This window comes from Zingiber officinale, chromosome 8A, assembly GCF_018446385.1.
Source record: "Zingiber officinale cultivar Zhangliang chromosome 8A, Zo_v1.1, whole genome shotgun sequence".
Taxonomy (NCBI): Eukaryota; Viridiplantae; Streptophyta; class Magnoliopsida; order Zingiberales; family Zingiberaceae; genus Zingiber; species Zingiber officinale.
In genome coordinates, this window is record NC_056000.1 from 134,833,862 (window position 1) to 134,849,632 (window position 15,771).

A 15,771-nucleotide genomic window follows, 5' to 3' on the forward strand; every position below is an offset into this window, starting at 1 on the left:
TAAATGCTCGATGGCGAAGACCTCGTGCCGTTCGGCCGGGAGTATATTATCCGAGCTATAAGCTTATCATTGAAGACCGTCGAGCGACGACGTTAAACTCTAGAGTCGGACCGACGACTATAAACCCCCCGGCTTGAAGACCATCGAGCGGCGACGTTAAACTCTAGAGTCGGATCGGCGACTATAAACCCCCCGGCTTGAAGACCGTCGAGCAGCGACGTTAAACTCTAGAGTCAGACCGGCGACTATAAACCCTCTGGCTTGAAGACTGTCGAGCTCCGACGTTAAACTCTAGAGTCGAATCGGCGACTATAAACCCCCCGGTCGGAAGACCGTCGAGCTTCGACGTTAAACCCTAGAGTCGAACCGGCGACTATAAACCCCCCGGTCGGAAGACCGTCGAGCTCCGACGTTAAACCCTAGAGTCGAACCGACGACTATAAACCCTCCGGCTTGAAGACCGTCGAGCTCCGACGTTAAACCCTAGAGTCGAACCGACGACTATAAACCCCTCGGTCGGAAGACCGTCGAGCTCCGACGTTAAACCATAGAGTCGAACCGGCGACTATAAACCCTCCGGCTTGAAGACCGTCGAGCTCCGACGTTAAACCCTAGAGTCGAACCGGCGACTATAAACCCTCCGGCCGGACAAAGATAATAAAAAGGTCGACCCGTGAGTCAATAGGCCGATCGACCAAGTTATCAAAGATATTTTATGAACATCTAGCGAGGATTCCATGTAAAGAAGTGGGGGTGTTCAGGCGAGCGGCCTAGTTATAGAGAATACTTCGTGAAAAATTCCTTTGGAAAGCAAGGCAGGACGAGAAACGATTAACGAGAAGAAAAAGGGGGAGACGATAGTAGTTCACGCTCCGATCGGAGGACACAAGTATTGACAAAGAGTAAGCTAATAAAAAGACGGCATATCTTCATTAAAATTCAGGCCCTTAGAGCCGATCAGAAGAGTTACAAAAAACATTACTCAAGGAAATCATAAACGCTCCTCACTCCAGGGGCTCGAAGATGGACTCCGGAACAGCTTCCAGCAGGCTGGCTATGTCTCGAGAAGGAATAGAGGTGTCCTCAGGGAGATGACCCTTAGCCTTCAGATAGACAGTTGTCGCCCGGATGGCCTCTTCAAAGGACAGAACTAGCTGATCACTAAACTTGTCACCAAATGCGTCCGATCGAAGGTAGTTCTGTCTCAACACCTTGAAGCGGTCAGGTTCTCCGTTCTGGTATTCCTTTAGCGCTGCTCGGGAGGTGTCGAGAGCCCCTTGGAGCTCTTCCTTATCTGTCTACAGTTTAGCTTCAGTGGCAGATCGGCTCTCTTTCTCAGCAGATAGCAGGTCGGTCAATTCTGTGACGTGCTGCTCCAGCGCTCGGACCTGCACCTTCATCGCGTCCAGATCAGCTACGACCTTATTTTTTCTGTTGGTGGCCACAGTGATCTGGTAGTCATGGGACTTGACTTGGATTTCGAGTCTAGCTACCCTGGTTTCCAGGCCGGAAGACTTGTGCTGCTCGGTCGCTAGCAGTTTTCTGTCTGGGTCAGCTCGGACCTAAGCGTAGCATACGAGGGCCCCTCAACCGGCGCCCCTCCAGAAATTTGGAGTTTCTTCAACTCCTCCTCCAGTTCGGTGAGACGATTGCTGACCACAATATTCTCCACCCATTGCTGCGTTCGGATGGGATAATGTCAGGAACCTGGTGAAGTCGTCATAATAGCGTGTTAAGAAACATACTCCGGTGCCTTGCTGCATATGGCTGTCCGCTAGCTGACCGGGAGTCATCAGGGCAACTCGAGCCCTCGCATCTTCCCACGTCTTGGCGAGCGGCCCTCGGATGGTATCTTGATGCTCGGGAGCAGTAGGCTGATCCGCCACCAAAAGGAACTCCTCGGTGAGAAGACGGAGGACGAACTTGATCATTCGGCGACCGCTTGGATCAGATTGGGAAGAAACGACTCGGCTGGATGACTTGCCGAGCGGTGCAGAAATAATGTCCGAGCGCTTGAGCCGAAGGCGGACCCGGGGCACAGAACTAACAGGTGGCGCCCCAGTCGAAGCTGCTGGCTGGTCGAGCTAGGAGGGAGTCCGATTAGACGAGATGGCCTCATGTGTGGCGGGTAGCGGGTCGATTGCCTCTAAGGGGGCGTCGACTGGCCCAATCACCGGTTCAGCGTGCGCAATGGCCATCCGGCGTCGCTTGCGTACTATCAGTGGGGAATCGCCTGCCGACCGCTCTGCGCCCTCTAACGTAGGCTGCTGACCGACCGAAGAGATAGCATCCTCGACCGCTCCAGTTGCAATGACCTGAGCGGCAGACTCTCGGGCCTCAATTGGAGTTCCTCCGCTTTAGCCCTCATGCGAGCCGACCAGCTCGATGCCACGATCGGCCATCTCCTTGGCTGCCACCGCCTCAATTTCGGCAGCCTTCAACTTCAGCCGATCAGCAACCTTGGCATGCCACATGATGTCAGCTGCATAATAGAAGAATAAATCAGTTAGACCAAAAGGAAAAATGACAAGGAAAGTGCTTACCCATGCTGCTCGGAAGCTTTGTTCGGATCGGGCTCAAGCCAAATATGTACAACACCCCTCGTGAAGTAGTTTATCGATATTGAACCTTTGGCCGGCCAGTAGATTGGCTGCATGAAGATAGTCCGGCTGGCTCTTGTATTTACCGAGGTCAGGCGGGCTCGGCACGGTGATCTGCCATTGGGTGCGAAAGGATGGCAGTTCGGGAAAGCGAAGGTAAAAATAATTTTCCTTCCAGTGCTTGTTCGAGGTAGGCATCTTATCGAAGAAGACGAGGCCGATCCGCGACTGGAAGAGGAAAGTACCCCACTCGGACTGTTTGGGATAGTAAAAGTAATGGAAGACTTTGGGGACTAGGGGAATGCCGTGCAGCTTGAAAAGGATTACTACGCCGCACAACAGCCTAAAAGAGTTGGGGACAAGTTGGCCGAGTGGGATGCGAAAATAATTACAAACCTCCCGGATAAAAGAATGTAGTAGGAAGCGCAGATCGGCCACGAATTGGTCGCGGAAGAAGCAAACGGTGTCGATCGGCGAGTTGTGGGGCTGGTCGAAAGAGGTGGCTAAAACTAGTCTATGGTCAGGAGGGAGTTCAAATTCGTTAAGGAAACATCCCGCGTCAGTCTCGTCAAACCGGCTGACTATGGTCATATACCATAGGCCAGGAGGGGGATCAGAAGGCTGCGAGGTGCTAGCCATCGCTGGAACAGTAGCGAGGAAGGAAGGATCGAGGGAAGAGAAATGAAAGGGATGACGGAGGAGACCGAAACTATATTGAACGAATGCAAAGACCACCAGAAGGGAGAAAACGGAAGAAAGTGGAGATAGGAGAAGGCTTACTGGGAGCGAAGCGTGAAGGAGAAGGTCGAAAGTTCATCGGAGCACCGAGGTAAGCGAACGTCAGGAAGATGGTCGCGAGAGGAATCACCAAAAACGCAAAGGCAAGAACGATGAAAGGGGGGTCAGCGTCGGCGCTTCATAAACCCCGGGCTCAGTTCACCACAACCGTCCGATCCAGGTCATCGGGAGGAGCGATGACATCGGACCGTCGGATTTGAACCAACACCTGTCAAATCGAAGCTGATGCCCTCACCGTACGATGACGGCGGACTTGCCAGGTGGCGATTAGCAATTGGGCGGCATTTAATGAGCGTCATTACTTGCGCGTGGGCAGCTTAATGGGGATTGACACGAATTCCGAGGAGACCCGATGACTCCGACCGCCCCCAAAACAGTAGCGCAACAAGCAGCGAATGGAAATCAAAATCTGCAAGGCATAGCCATCAACTCGTCGATCGACCGAAGGGGCCTCCTATAGCCGATCAGAAATACACTTTTAGGAGCGGCAAAGTGAATGTCGCTCGACCGAACTCATAGTCCAGTCAATCGGACTTAGGACCTCCTTCGACTAGACTTGAAGGGGAGGCATGTGATCCGGTGATAAAGACGGGGGACCCTCACTGGCAGAAGGTCAATAACACGTGGAGGTCAAAGGTCTGGAGATTCAACCAGGAGACTGCCCGACCGGACGAAGCAGGTCGACCGACCGGGCATCGCAGGCCGACCGGCCGTGAATCCCCTGAACTGAAGGAAGACAACCCAACTGGGGGTCGGGTTTCCGATGCTAATAGGTAAAAAGGGTTTCAAGGCCGAGCGGGATGTCCGTTCATCCGGTGCACAAGGCAACACATGCAGAAGCAGTCTCATCCGAGCATATGACCGATGCAGAATTAATACGCCTGCCAAGCGGCCTACCCGCTCGGCCCTGGAACAGACAGGGAACGCAAGAGGACAAAGGAGACAGGGGATAACATCATCCTCGAGACACCTGCCGCCGACAAGCAGCAGAGTTGGCGGTCGAGCCGTACACAGGATCATATGGTGGAAGCTTCCACCGTCACATCAGGGATATGCTCGGACGATTGCGGAATGGCGCCAGAGGTACTTTTCTGACACGAGCTCGTTAAGGTATGTTTGGGGAAGCGTGCACGCGTCGGGAAGCATGCCCGCGCTTCCCCGGGGTCCTATATAAGGACCCCAGACGTCGACGAAGGTATGCACAACTCTTTACTGTAGCCACATTACGCTGCCTCTCTCGTTGCCTGACTTGAGCGTCGGAGGGCCATCGCCGGGAAACCCCTCCCGGCTCGGCTTCTTTGCAGGTTCGCCAGAAAGCTACACCACCAGTTGGAGACAGCGGAGCGTGCCACGTCCCCAGCGTCCGTCGACTCAGCGCTCGGACATGATCACTTTTTTTATAAGAGTAAATCTTGTTGGCCAGAATCTGGCTAGCTAGAATTCTCTATCATCCAATCATAATACATGTATGTACATGCATGTATTTAATATATGCATATGATATTACTAAAATACCCTTATACATGCATGCATGAATTCTAGCTGGCCAGATTCTGGCCATTTAGCATTACCGTTTTTATAATTCCAATATGTTACATCATGTCATATCAATATTTTAAAAATCTATTAAAATATCTTTAATAGTTAAAGCTCTAAAAGATTTTTATATGATCCAACTCATAATATAGCTACATGCAAATTACATCAATTTAAAAAAATAATTTTAAAATTTCACTATTACGCTTAAACTATAAACTTCAAATGTTATACCTACAATTAGGGACGGATCCACGAATTAGAGTTGGGGTGGGCTTAAATTTAATATAACAAATTATATATTATTATTAAAAAATATAATAAATTATAGATATATAACCAAAAAAAAAGTTATTACATTATACTGCTCAAAATTGTGCCCTACGAGATTTTGAAACATAAAATTCATCTATAATAGAATATACATCTATATCTTTAGCTAAATCTCGTTCAATATAGAGTGTTAAACAATCTTCAAGAAAATCACCCTCCATTTTATTGCGAAGTGCCGTCTTCACATGCTTCATTGCTGAAAATGCTCGCTCAGTAGTGGCGGTAGAAACAGGTAACGTCAAAATAAGATGAATCAATCTAGTCAACATAATGTAAACCTTTGATCGCCCACTCTCAGTCAATTGCTGACACAACTTAACAAGTGTTGAAACCTTCAAATTTTGCACTACATCAAGTTTATAATGTACCAATTCATACTCCAAAGCAACGATGTCTTAACTTGTGAAATCTTCAGGATAAAACTTCTTTGCAAGTTTGCAAATATCATCACTGTTGATTGAGTCAAATGAATTTTTAGGATCTAAAGCTGTACTAAGAGAAAGTAGTTCCATCGATGACTCATTGAACCGAGTATTTAACTCCATCAAGATGGAATCTATTGCTACATTAAAAACATCAAAGTGGTAATGATGCTCAACTGTAGTTTGCTGACGAGAACGACCGATCTTATATTGGCAATCAAGGTCAGGCACATCAATTTCATTTCTCGAACAAAAAACTTTCACTTCATGAAGAAATTCTTCCCAACCGCATTCTCTAAGTTCTTGAAGGATAGTTTTGGTAGTAGAGACAAATGTAATAGCAGTCAAAATATCTTAAGATTTTCTTTGAAAAATTTGACAAAGAGTATCTGTTGTTCTCATAATTTTATGCATTAAGTACAAAATGAACACAAATTCAAAGCTTGCCATGTTTCTGTAAATTCCCCAAACTTCAGCCTTAACTCTTGCATTTGGAGAATAGTCACTAAGAACTTTAAAAACTTTGCAAGTTGCAGCGTACATACCTATCAAGCTTTTTACTGAGTCATCGTGAGAACTCCAACGAGTAGCTCCTGCCCGTTGCAAACTACCAATCTGATTGGCCCCACTTCCAAAATCACGTTCTCCAATTGCCAACATATGTTCAATTTCATTTCTTTGTGCAGTACGTAACTCAGCAATACACTTAGTAGAAGAAGTGACAATATTGACAATATTGTCTAAATGAGAAAAGAATTCTCAAATAACGCTGACATCCTTGGCTGCAGAAACCAATGTTAGTCGTAGTCGATGAGCAAAGCAGTGGATATAATATGCATAAGGACAATCTCTGAGAAATAATGCCTGAAGTCCATTCCATGCACCACGCATATTGCTAGCACCATCATATCCTTGACCTCTAATTTTCTTAACTTGTAAGTCATAATGTATAAGAACATTTGATATTTCATTTTTCAGATTCAATGAGGTAGTGTCACTAACACTTTTGATGACAAAAAATCTTTCTGTCAAAATCCCATGATTATTCACAAACCTCAAGATAATGGTCATTTGCTCCCGTTTAGATATATCTTGTGCTTCATCAACAAGAATACAAAAGACTTTATCTCCAACTTCTTTACGAATCATCTGTCGTACTCTATTGGCCATAATATGTAAAATCTCTTTCTGAATTTCTGGAGCAATATATTGAGCATTTTTTGGAGCATTTTCTAGTACAACTTCATTAATTTCTGTACTCATTTTTGCAAAAGCCTTCACCAATTCAAGAAAATTTCCACGATTAGATGAAGATAAAGATTCATCGTTGCCTCTAAAGGCACAACCTTGAAGTGCTAGCCAGCGAACAGTGACAATTGAGGTCCTCAAATGCAAACGATTTTTCTCCTTTTCCTCTTTAGCTTGAACATGAATCACATTATCGATATGTTGAGAAGGTCTCATCAAATTTTCAACCCTTCTCTCACACATAGTATGCGGTGAAGAAGCTACAGAACCAATATGAGCAAGAAATGCACATGTTTTTCCTTGATTTACTCTTTTCCAATTGTCAAATCCTTCATTGACCAGTGCTGAGATATTAGATGAATTAATATCATTCAGAAAAAGAAAACAATAAAAACAATATGCCTTATTTGTTGAAGGCGAATATTCCAACCAATGAAATTTCTGGAACCATTTTTTCTGAAATCGACGATTTTGACTTCCAAATTTTGTAGCCGGATACTCCAACATATCTGGTTGATAAGGCCCCATCTTTAGATATGAACGTCTTATCTCATCTCGTATATTAACATGATATTCACATATTTGTTTTCTTTTTCCCGGATCTCGTACAATACAAGTAGAGGATGACTGATGATCTTCGTTAGGAGAAGAAATAGAAGGGATTTGAACACTAGGAATGAGAAGATTCTCACTAGATTGATGTTCCATTGTAGTAGGAATTGAAGTACTTTCACTAGTTTCACGATCTCTCTTTTTAAAGAAAGAGGATATTAATGTCTTTCCTTTCAATGTAGCAGATTGATGTTCCATTTAAGATAGTTCAATTATATCTCCTAAATAAATAAACAATTAATGACTCAAAGAATTATGTGAGGAACTAGTTTAAGATAAAATATAAATTATAATCTAATTCTAAAAATAAAATATTAAAAAGTTAAAGTCAAATTAAGGGTACAGGGTACTAATCAATAAAATAATTATATTACTTTATTTGATTACCAAAGTATATTTACAGATTTACTCTATTGATTACCATTTACCAAAGCAAGTCAAGCAAGTTAACAACTCAAGTAGTGACAAAATCATCGCTTTAGAAAAACTAAGGCGACAGTGACGCAACGTGCAAAGCAAATAAGCAATGCTTTGGCAATTGGCAATGAAGACACAACGTTGGCTGCTCAATGGCGGCCACGACAACAGAAGTCAGGAGACAATTGCAAATAAGTTATCGCAGGAAAGAGAAAAGAAAATATTAGGGATTTAGGGTTAGGGTTACCTATCCAATTGTTCCACTTTCGTCCTCGAAGTCGGAGAGATCAGAGATACACATACGCTACCAGGCCTGGTGCAACGGTGTCGTCGTGCCGATGCAGAGGAGTCACTCCACGTCTCCACAGTTGGATGCCGAGCACCGCCTTCGAGTTCGCGGTATCGTCAAACGGCGCAGTGTTAGAGATCAAGAGGAGTCTGTCAAGAGCAAACGGCAGAATAGAGAATTAAACATTTCACTTATTTTTATTTTTTTGGGCTGATAGGGCTGGGCTATAGCCCAATATAGCCCTTGAATACATCCGTCTATGCCTACAATGTTTAAAATTTTTTTATTCAGTTTTTCCATTTCACAAATCTCTTCACAAGCCTTGAAGATGCTCTAATCCTGACCCCTATATGTGTACATCTTTTTCTCTACTTCGTTAATTGTTCAATTAGACCTGGAACCGTATTCGTTTTCGCTCTTCCTATGTTGTTTTTCCCCCTCTATCGTTCTTGCAGATACTCCCCGCAACTCAAGCATTGCTCAATTATATTTGACAAATCGAGCTAAGCATGACATGATAGCGGTCGACTGGACTAAGAGATTTGCCAAGTAAGAAAAGTTCATCTTTCTGTCGCGGCCACTTGCATGTATATGCCACATATTATTAAGCCACCATAACTAGTTGACCAAAGTTCCATTTGCTTGAAGAAATAGTACTTAAGATTTTGACCAATGTTCTTTATGCCTTCCATAGTGTTGGTTTATCCTTCAAACTCCGGATTTATTTCTGCTTACTTCTTACTTAAATCTTGTGGAGTTAAGGTTTATTACGGGATGTCATGATGTCGACAAATAAGGGTGTAATCGAACTGAACTTTTAGGGCGTGTTTGGTTCGGAGTTATCGCTGATAACCTTAGTTGGTTATCAACGATAACCTTGTTTGGTTTAAATAATTGATGATACCTGGTAATGCAACATTCCCGCCACATCAGCAATTAGGGAATAGAACCAGGAATCAGAAAATTTTGAAAATCTTAGGTTTTCTGTGATTCCAGGGTTATCAATATTTTTTTTCCAAAAATACCCTTTGAAGAATAGGAGATAAGCAAGAGCAGGTTTTCTGCCGCTCCACCGCTCGCTCTCCTGCTCATGGCAGGAAGTGGAGGACGTCAAGGTGGTGATGAAGCTGCTTCCTATCTTCACATCGACCATCATGCTCAGCTGCTGCCTCGCGCAGCTCTCGACCTTCTCGGTGCAGCAGGCAGAGACGATGGACACGTGCGTAGGCAGGCTCACGATCCCGTCGGCATCGCTGCCGGTCTTCCCTGTCGTCTTCATCATGGCCATCGCGCCGCTATACGACCACACTATCGTGCCCCTCGCGCGCCGCGCGATGGGGAACGAGACAGGCATCACGCACCTGCAAAGGATCGGGTTCGAGCTAGTGCTCTCGGTAGTAGCGATGGCAGTGGCGGCGGTGGTGGAGGCGAAGCGGAAGCAGGTGGCGAGGCAGGTGGGGGAGGGGTCTGAGGGCCCGCTGCCGATCACATTCTTCTGGGTGCCGTTCCAATAACTGTTCCTGGGCTCGGCGGACTTGTTCACGCTGGCTGGGCAGCTGGAGTTCTTCTTCAGAGAGGCGCCAACGACGATGCGATCACTGGCGCCGTCACTGTCGTGGGCGTCGCTGGCGCTCGGATACTACCTGAGCTCGGTGCTGAACCGAGCGATGCGCGGTGGAGGGTGCGGGGGGTGGCTGTCAGAGAAGGGGAAGGAGAGGTGGATGGAGGCGCTGGAGGAGCTATGGAGGGTGAAGTGCAGGAAGACGGGGAAGGAGAAGTGGAGGGCGGTGCTGGAGGAGCTGTGGAGGGTGAAGCGCATGAAGGGGGGACGGGCAAAGGTGCACCGGCTGTCGGCGAAAAAAAATTGGGGAGGAACTCTAGGGAAAATAAAATCTATTAAAATAATTAAAAATTTTAATCACATATCTAAATATATATAAATTTAAAAAATATATAATAAGATAATTACATATCTAATTATATTTTAAAAATATATAAATTTATTTATTATATATATTATCAACTTATTCATTAATATAATAATAATAATTGTACATTTGTGATTAAATTCCATTTTATACAATTTAAACCAAATTAAATTGACGCTTCACCAGATAATCCTAAGTGTTCATTTGTCAGATATATTACTTGCAGTTCTCATTGATCCACTAATCTATATTTATACAATTCAAATAACTATACAAGAAGAATCTCAGTCAAACAGTACCTTACATGCATGTAAGAATTTGTAATTGACAACATTCAGAAATAGACTGTAATTTTTGTGTTAACAGACAAGGAAATTTAAGTAGGTGATAGACTCTATCCACATAATAAGAGTGGCATTTTCAATGAAGCTCAACAAAGAAGCTTCTAACTAGCATGCTATTCTCCATCAGCTTTCAATAGAATTAAGAGATGAGATAGGTTTAATCGAAGGAAAATGATTTCTAAGTGACATTGGCAGACGTCACTGTCAACCAAAACTTTGTTGAAAGAAAACAAACAAAAAAACACTTTTTAAAAATTTTAAAATACAGTTTCTTCTACTTTGCAAGGAATTCAACTGACAACTTCCTAAAATAGGTGCCTTGCAAGTCAATCAGGTACTAGATAAGTAATTTGGAAAAAAAAAAAAAAAAAACTAGTATCCTTATGTCTGTATTAGCAATTACATTTATAATTGGCCAACAAGGAAAGTAATTAAGTAAAGCATATCAGAAACTAGAACGAGGTAGGTGGATTATTCAACTAGTAACTAAGCAAGGAAATAAACTAAAAGTTGAACAAGAAAGAAATCTCCATCACATTCATGCATGCCTCTGACTATAATCTCAAAAAGAAGCAAAGTAAATTCTAGAATAACAAATATTATGAGTGTAACTTATAGACACGAAGATAAAGAATAAGCGGCTAAGATCCTCACTCGGTAAATATAAACTATTAAACTCAATCTATCAAGATAGAAATCCATCATCACTAACCGACAACATGCAAACAAAGATCCAATCATGTCATGGAATCCAAAACTCGACAATCAAACTTAAAAAACTTTTACGATTCTCAAGCATTATAAAGGAACAACAGGGAAATGCAAACAAAAACAACACAAAGTGCAGACAAGACCAATCAAAGTGCAAAGCAAGAAAGCAAAGCAAATACAAACAAAAGATAAAGAAAAGAAATGAGCAGAATTTCTGGCGATTGAAGGTGTTTCAATAATAGCATCTAGGCTGGGAGTGGGATGGTCTGAGTAGAAATGAGAACTTTCTTTATTTGATCAACATAGTTAAGTGTCGCTCCCTCCATCGTCTCCACTAAAGTTCTTCAGGTGGTTGGAGACGGTTCAATTGTAGCGTCCATTCCAGAGGTCGAATGATACGAGTAGAGCATTATCACTCACTACATCATCATCTCCATGAAGATTCTTCTAGCTGGTTGGAGATAGTTCAGTTGTAAATCCAATCCCCCCCACCCATTTTTCCTTTGAAGACGGTTTACCGGTAAAATTCAATCCAACGGTGGAATAATTGTATTGGAAGAGGGTAGTGTAGGAAACGTATTTATGGTGTGGAATTCTAGTTCTGAGATCCCTACAAAAATTTATGGATCTATGCTAGTTGCCTCAAAGTCTGAAATTTTAAAAACTTTTTAAATATTGCTTGAATGCTTCAAACAAAAACTTAGGGCACATTTGGACTCCAAGGCACTGCAAAAACCTACTAAACTTGGAATGGATTTAATCAAAGTTTGTTAGCTCTATCAATGAATTTGACCGAAACCTAGACCTATCAAATTTGAATTTCTAAAAAATTGACATGTAGGAAGAGGGTAGTATTGAAAAGGTATTTATGGTGTGGAATCATAGTTTTGCAACCCCTACAAGAACATATGGGTTTGTGCTAGTTGCCTCAAAGCTTGAAATTTTAAAAACCTTTTGAGCACTATTGAGAATGTCTTCAAGCTAATAACTCATGACATATTTGTACTCTGGGATACTATAGAAACTTATTGAACTTGGAATGAGTCCAATCAGATCTTGCTATGTTCATCAATGAATTTTGACTGAAATCTATTAATGGACATACATGATTTGAATTTCTAAAAAACTGACATGTCTTAGAAAAGGATAGTTTAGGGAAAGGAATTTATGCTATGAAATCCTATTTCAGAGACTCATACAAGAATTTATGGGTCCATGCTAGTTGTCTCAAAGTCTTTGAATAATAATGCTACAGGGTTGTTGATTTCTTGTAATCAGCACCAAGGTGATACTGGTTTCAAGAAATCAACACTAAGATAATGCTAGTTTCAAGAAATCAACACTAGGTAATTTATTTTAAAAATTTTTAATTTTAAATTTTAAATTTTTAAAATTTTATTTCATTTTTTCTCATGTAATTAGATATTTTTAAAAAGATAAAATAAATATTTTTTTTACTTTTAATAACGTTCCTTTAATTTTTTATAATTTTTTATTTACTTTTTTTTTTATTTTAAATTATTTTTAATTTTGATTAAAATTTTAAATTTTTTAAAAAATATTTATACATTTAGGAGATAATCATGAATTAATGATATATTTTTTTTACAAAAAAAAGAAGACTTTTTGAAGGCTACAATCACTTTTGTATGAAACTATAATTTTTTTTTGTTTGGTTCAGTTTAAATAAAAAAATCAATTTTTTAAAGGTTGAAAGACTTGAAGGGTATAATCAAAAATAAGTGTGCTCTTTGCAGGGGCAGAGCTAGGATATTAGTTCGGTGTTGGTAATTTGTGAGGGCAAGTCCCTCGGTCCAAATTCGGGGTAGGCCCAATAATAGTGCCAAAGTTGAAGCTCTTCATTTCACAGGTCGCAACGTCGTTGCCTAGTGGGGTAGCGACCGACTCCAGTTCACAAATCACAACAAGGCAACAAATCAAACATCTATAATCAAGATTTAGCCATTAAATCCAAATCGAAAGTAAATTTCAAAAGAATAAAGAAGCCAGCGTTGCATCTTTTTTCGGAACAAGGAAAAAAAGGTTTAGGGAGTTAGGGTTACCTTTGACTGAGCTTCCGTGCTACAGAGGAAGTAGGCACGTAACTTGTTGTGGAGTGTGGACTGCAGAGGCTGGAGAGTGTGCGAGGCTGGAGAGTGTGTGGAGGGCGAAGCGAGAGCAAGGTGTGTGCGGGACAAAGTTTAATTAGGACAATGTAACGTGCTCCGCCCATGGCCCTTTGGGCAATATGAAATTTAAGTGTGCATTTTGAGAATTCAACAATTTTAGGAGTGTCCTCTAAGAAATTGTGATTTTTTTTTAATCTAGATATGGAGGCCTTCAACCCGACTAGTCCTAGAAGTACATGATCTTCCTTTTACCCACCAGGTAAATTCGAAAGCACAATAGCTTCTCACCTAACAGTAGATTTTGTCAGGGTTATTACACTACGAGAGTAATTTACAATGACTGTCGAAAGAAACTACTGGGTGTACAATAGTTTCACATTTTTTTAATAATCCAAGTGTTTGGTTATTGCAATCCGACTAATTCTGAAGGTGTATGACTTGTCCTAGCAAACCACCCACCAAGCAAATCCAAAAGTGTGCACAACTCCTTACTTAACAGGCAACTTTCCAACTTTTCTATCTCACTAGAGAAGAATATCTTGCAATGCGCCGTAACTGAGATTGAATCATGGATGCTTGAGTAACCCACAAAACACCTTGCCATTGCTACACCATTGCCCAAGGGGATTGTATCTCGATCAAGTTGATAAACTCGCCTCATTGTGGTTATCACCACTAACTTATTTGCTAGTGACCAAGTACCTCTCTTTAGATACTATAACCTTTGATTTAATGTAAACATTGACACATTTTCTTCGAATAAGTGATCTTGAAATTATTGTCAAGATTACTTTTCTCTTTAAGATAATATAATAACTTTTAATTTACACAATCTATTATTTAGATAAAAATGAAAAGAGCAAATTGTATAAATCTTTAAAAGAATATCTTTTTTTCAAAAAAAATCAAAAGAGCATTCTATAAATATTTTATACCCAAAATATGTTTTAGCAACTATTGAGTAACTACTACAATGTATAATAGCTACCGAATAGTTGCTACAATGTGAAAAATATATTATTTCATTTTAATCAAAATTACTTATACACAAAGTACTATTATATCAAAATAGTATTTACAAACTTGATCAAAATTGTTTAAACTTCATCAAGATCATTTTAAATTGATCAAAATCATTTTAAAGCAGTTGTATTAACTACTTAAATTTTAATTGCTACAAGTAATAGCTAAATCCTAAATTCTAAACCTTAAAATCTTGTGTAAAATCCTAAACCTTGAACATTATTATTTCAAAATAATCTTTACTAACCGAATTAAAATCGTTCAAACTTTATTAAAATCATTTTAAATTGGTCAAAATGATTTTAAAATAGTTGTACAAACTACTACTATATAGTCATAGAAGCTACTACTATATAGTTGTAGAAAGTAGAAACTACTAAATATATGCTCCATAGTTATAGAAGCTATTAAATAATTCCTACACAATTATAGGTAAACTCGAAACCTTAACCCTTAAACCCTAAAATTTTGAATTGTAAATCCTATTATATCAAAAATACTCTTAACAACTTGATCAAAATGATTTAAACTTCATCAAAATGACTTTAAAATAATTATAAAAATCATTAAATAACTATTATACAATTGTAGAAACTACTAAATAACTACTATAACATTTCAATAGTATTATATTAATTATTATACATTTTAACAGCTATAGAATAGTTGGTACACATGGTAGCAAGACTTTTAATTTTTACCCTTTATTACTTCATATTCCAAAAGGTCACGAGTTCGAATCCTGAAAACAGCCTCTTGCAAAAAGCAAGGTAAGACTGCGTACAATGGATCCTTCCCCGAGACCCCGCATGGCGGAAATTTAGTGCACCGGGCTGCCTTTTATTACTTCATATTCCAAGGCCCTAAAACACATAACCCAATGACATGCAAGAAAGCACATAACACAGTAACATACAAATTACTGAGGAATATAAATCCAATCAAACAACTTATAAATAAGCAGTAAAATTAAAGAATTAAAGCAATAAGCGGTAAAACGAGATACTTATTTGAAAATTTAAGCAATAAGAGGTAAAACAGATCAAAGGGGCAGTTAAGTATGAGATATAAGTCAACAACCAAAGCTGCCTTGGTGATTGCCTGAGCTTCTTTTGAGAACAACCATACATATAGTAGTATAAGATCTTTAGATACCTTTGAATAATAATAATAAATAAGCTCTTTTTGGTCTGTATACTCCTCGCACCTCAAGTTCTCATGAATCCACTAATCGACATTTATCATACTTTACAATTCAAATTACTATACAAGAAGAATCTCAGGCAAACAGTGTTTCACATATATGTAAGAATTTGTAATTGACAGCATTCAGAAATAGACTGTAATTTTCAATGAATTTGTTAACAAAAAGGAAATTTAA

At 40.6% G+C, this 15,771-nt stretch overlaps 1 protein-coding gene across 1 annotated transcript; it reads right to left on the bottom strand.

Moving 5' to 3' along the window:
- Positions 1–5,302: 5,302 nt before the first annotated feature.
- LOC122011303 (zinc finger MYM-type protein 1-like) lies at positions 5,303–7,465 on the bottom strand. Its single transcript, XM_042567690.1, has 4 exons — positions 6,535–7,465; positions 6,235–6,429; positions 5,668–5,829; positions 5,303–5,613 (listed from the first exon to the last, which is right to left on the bottom strand). Exons 1-4 carry the CDS (start codon positions 7,463–7,465, stop codon positions 5,303–5,305), a joined length of 1,599 nt encoding a protein of 532 aa, XP_042423624.1.
- Between the last annotated feature and the right edge of the window lie 8,306 nt (positions 7,466–15,771).

Excerpts from the sequence above, each read along its gene's own strand:
- LOC122011303 (XM_042567690.1), bottom strand. The coding sequence starts at position 7,465 with ATGGGGCCTTATCAACCAGATATGTTGGAGTATCCGGCTACAAAATTT. Across the intron at positions 5,830-6,234 it reads CTCAGTAAAAAGCTTGATAG|CAATAGATTCCATCTTGATG; the intron begins GTATGTACGCTG and ends TTTTTAATGTAG. Across the intron at positions 5,614-5,667 it reads TTATCCTGAAGATTTCACAA|TGCAAAATTTGAAGGTTTCA; the intron begins GTTAAGACATCG and ends AACTTGATGTAG.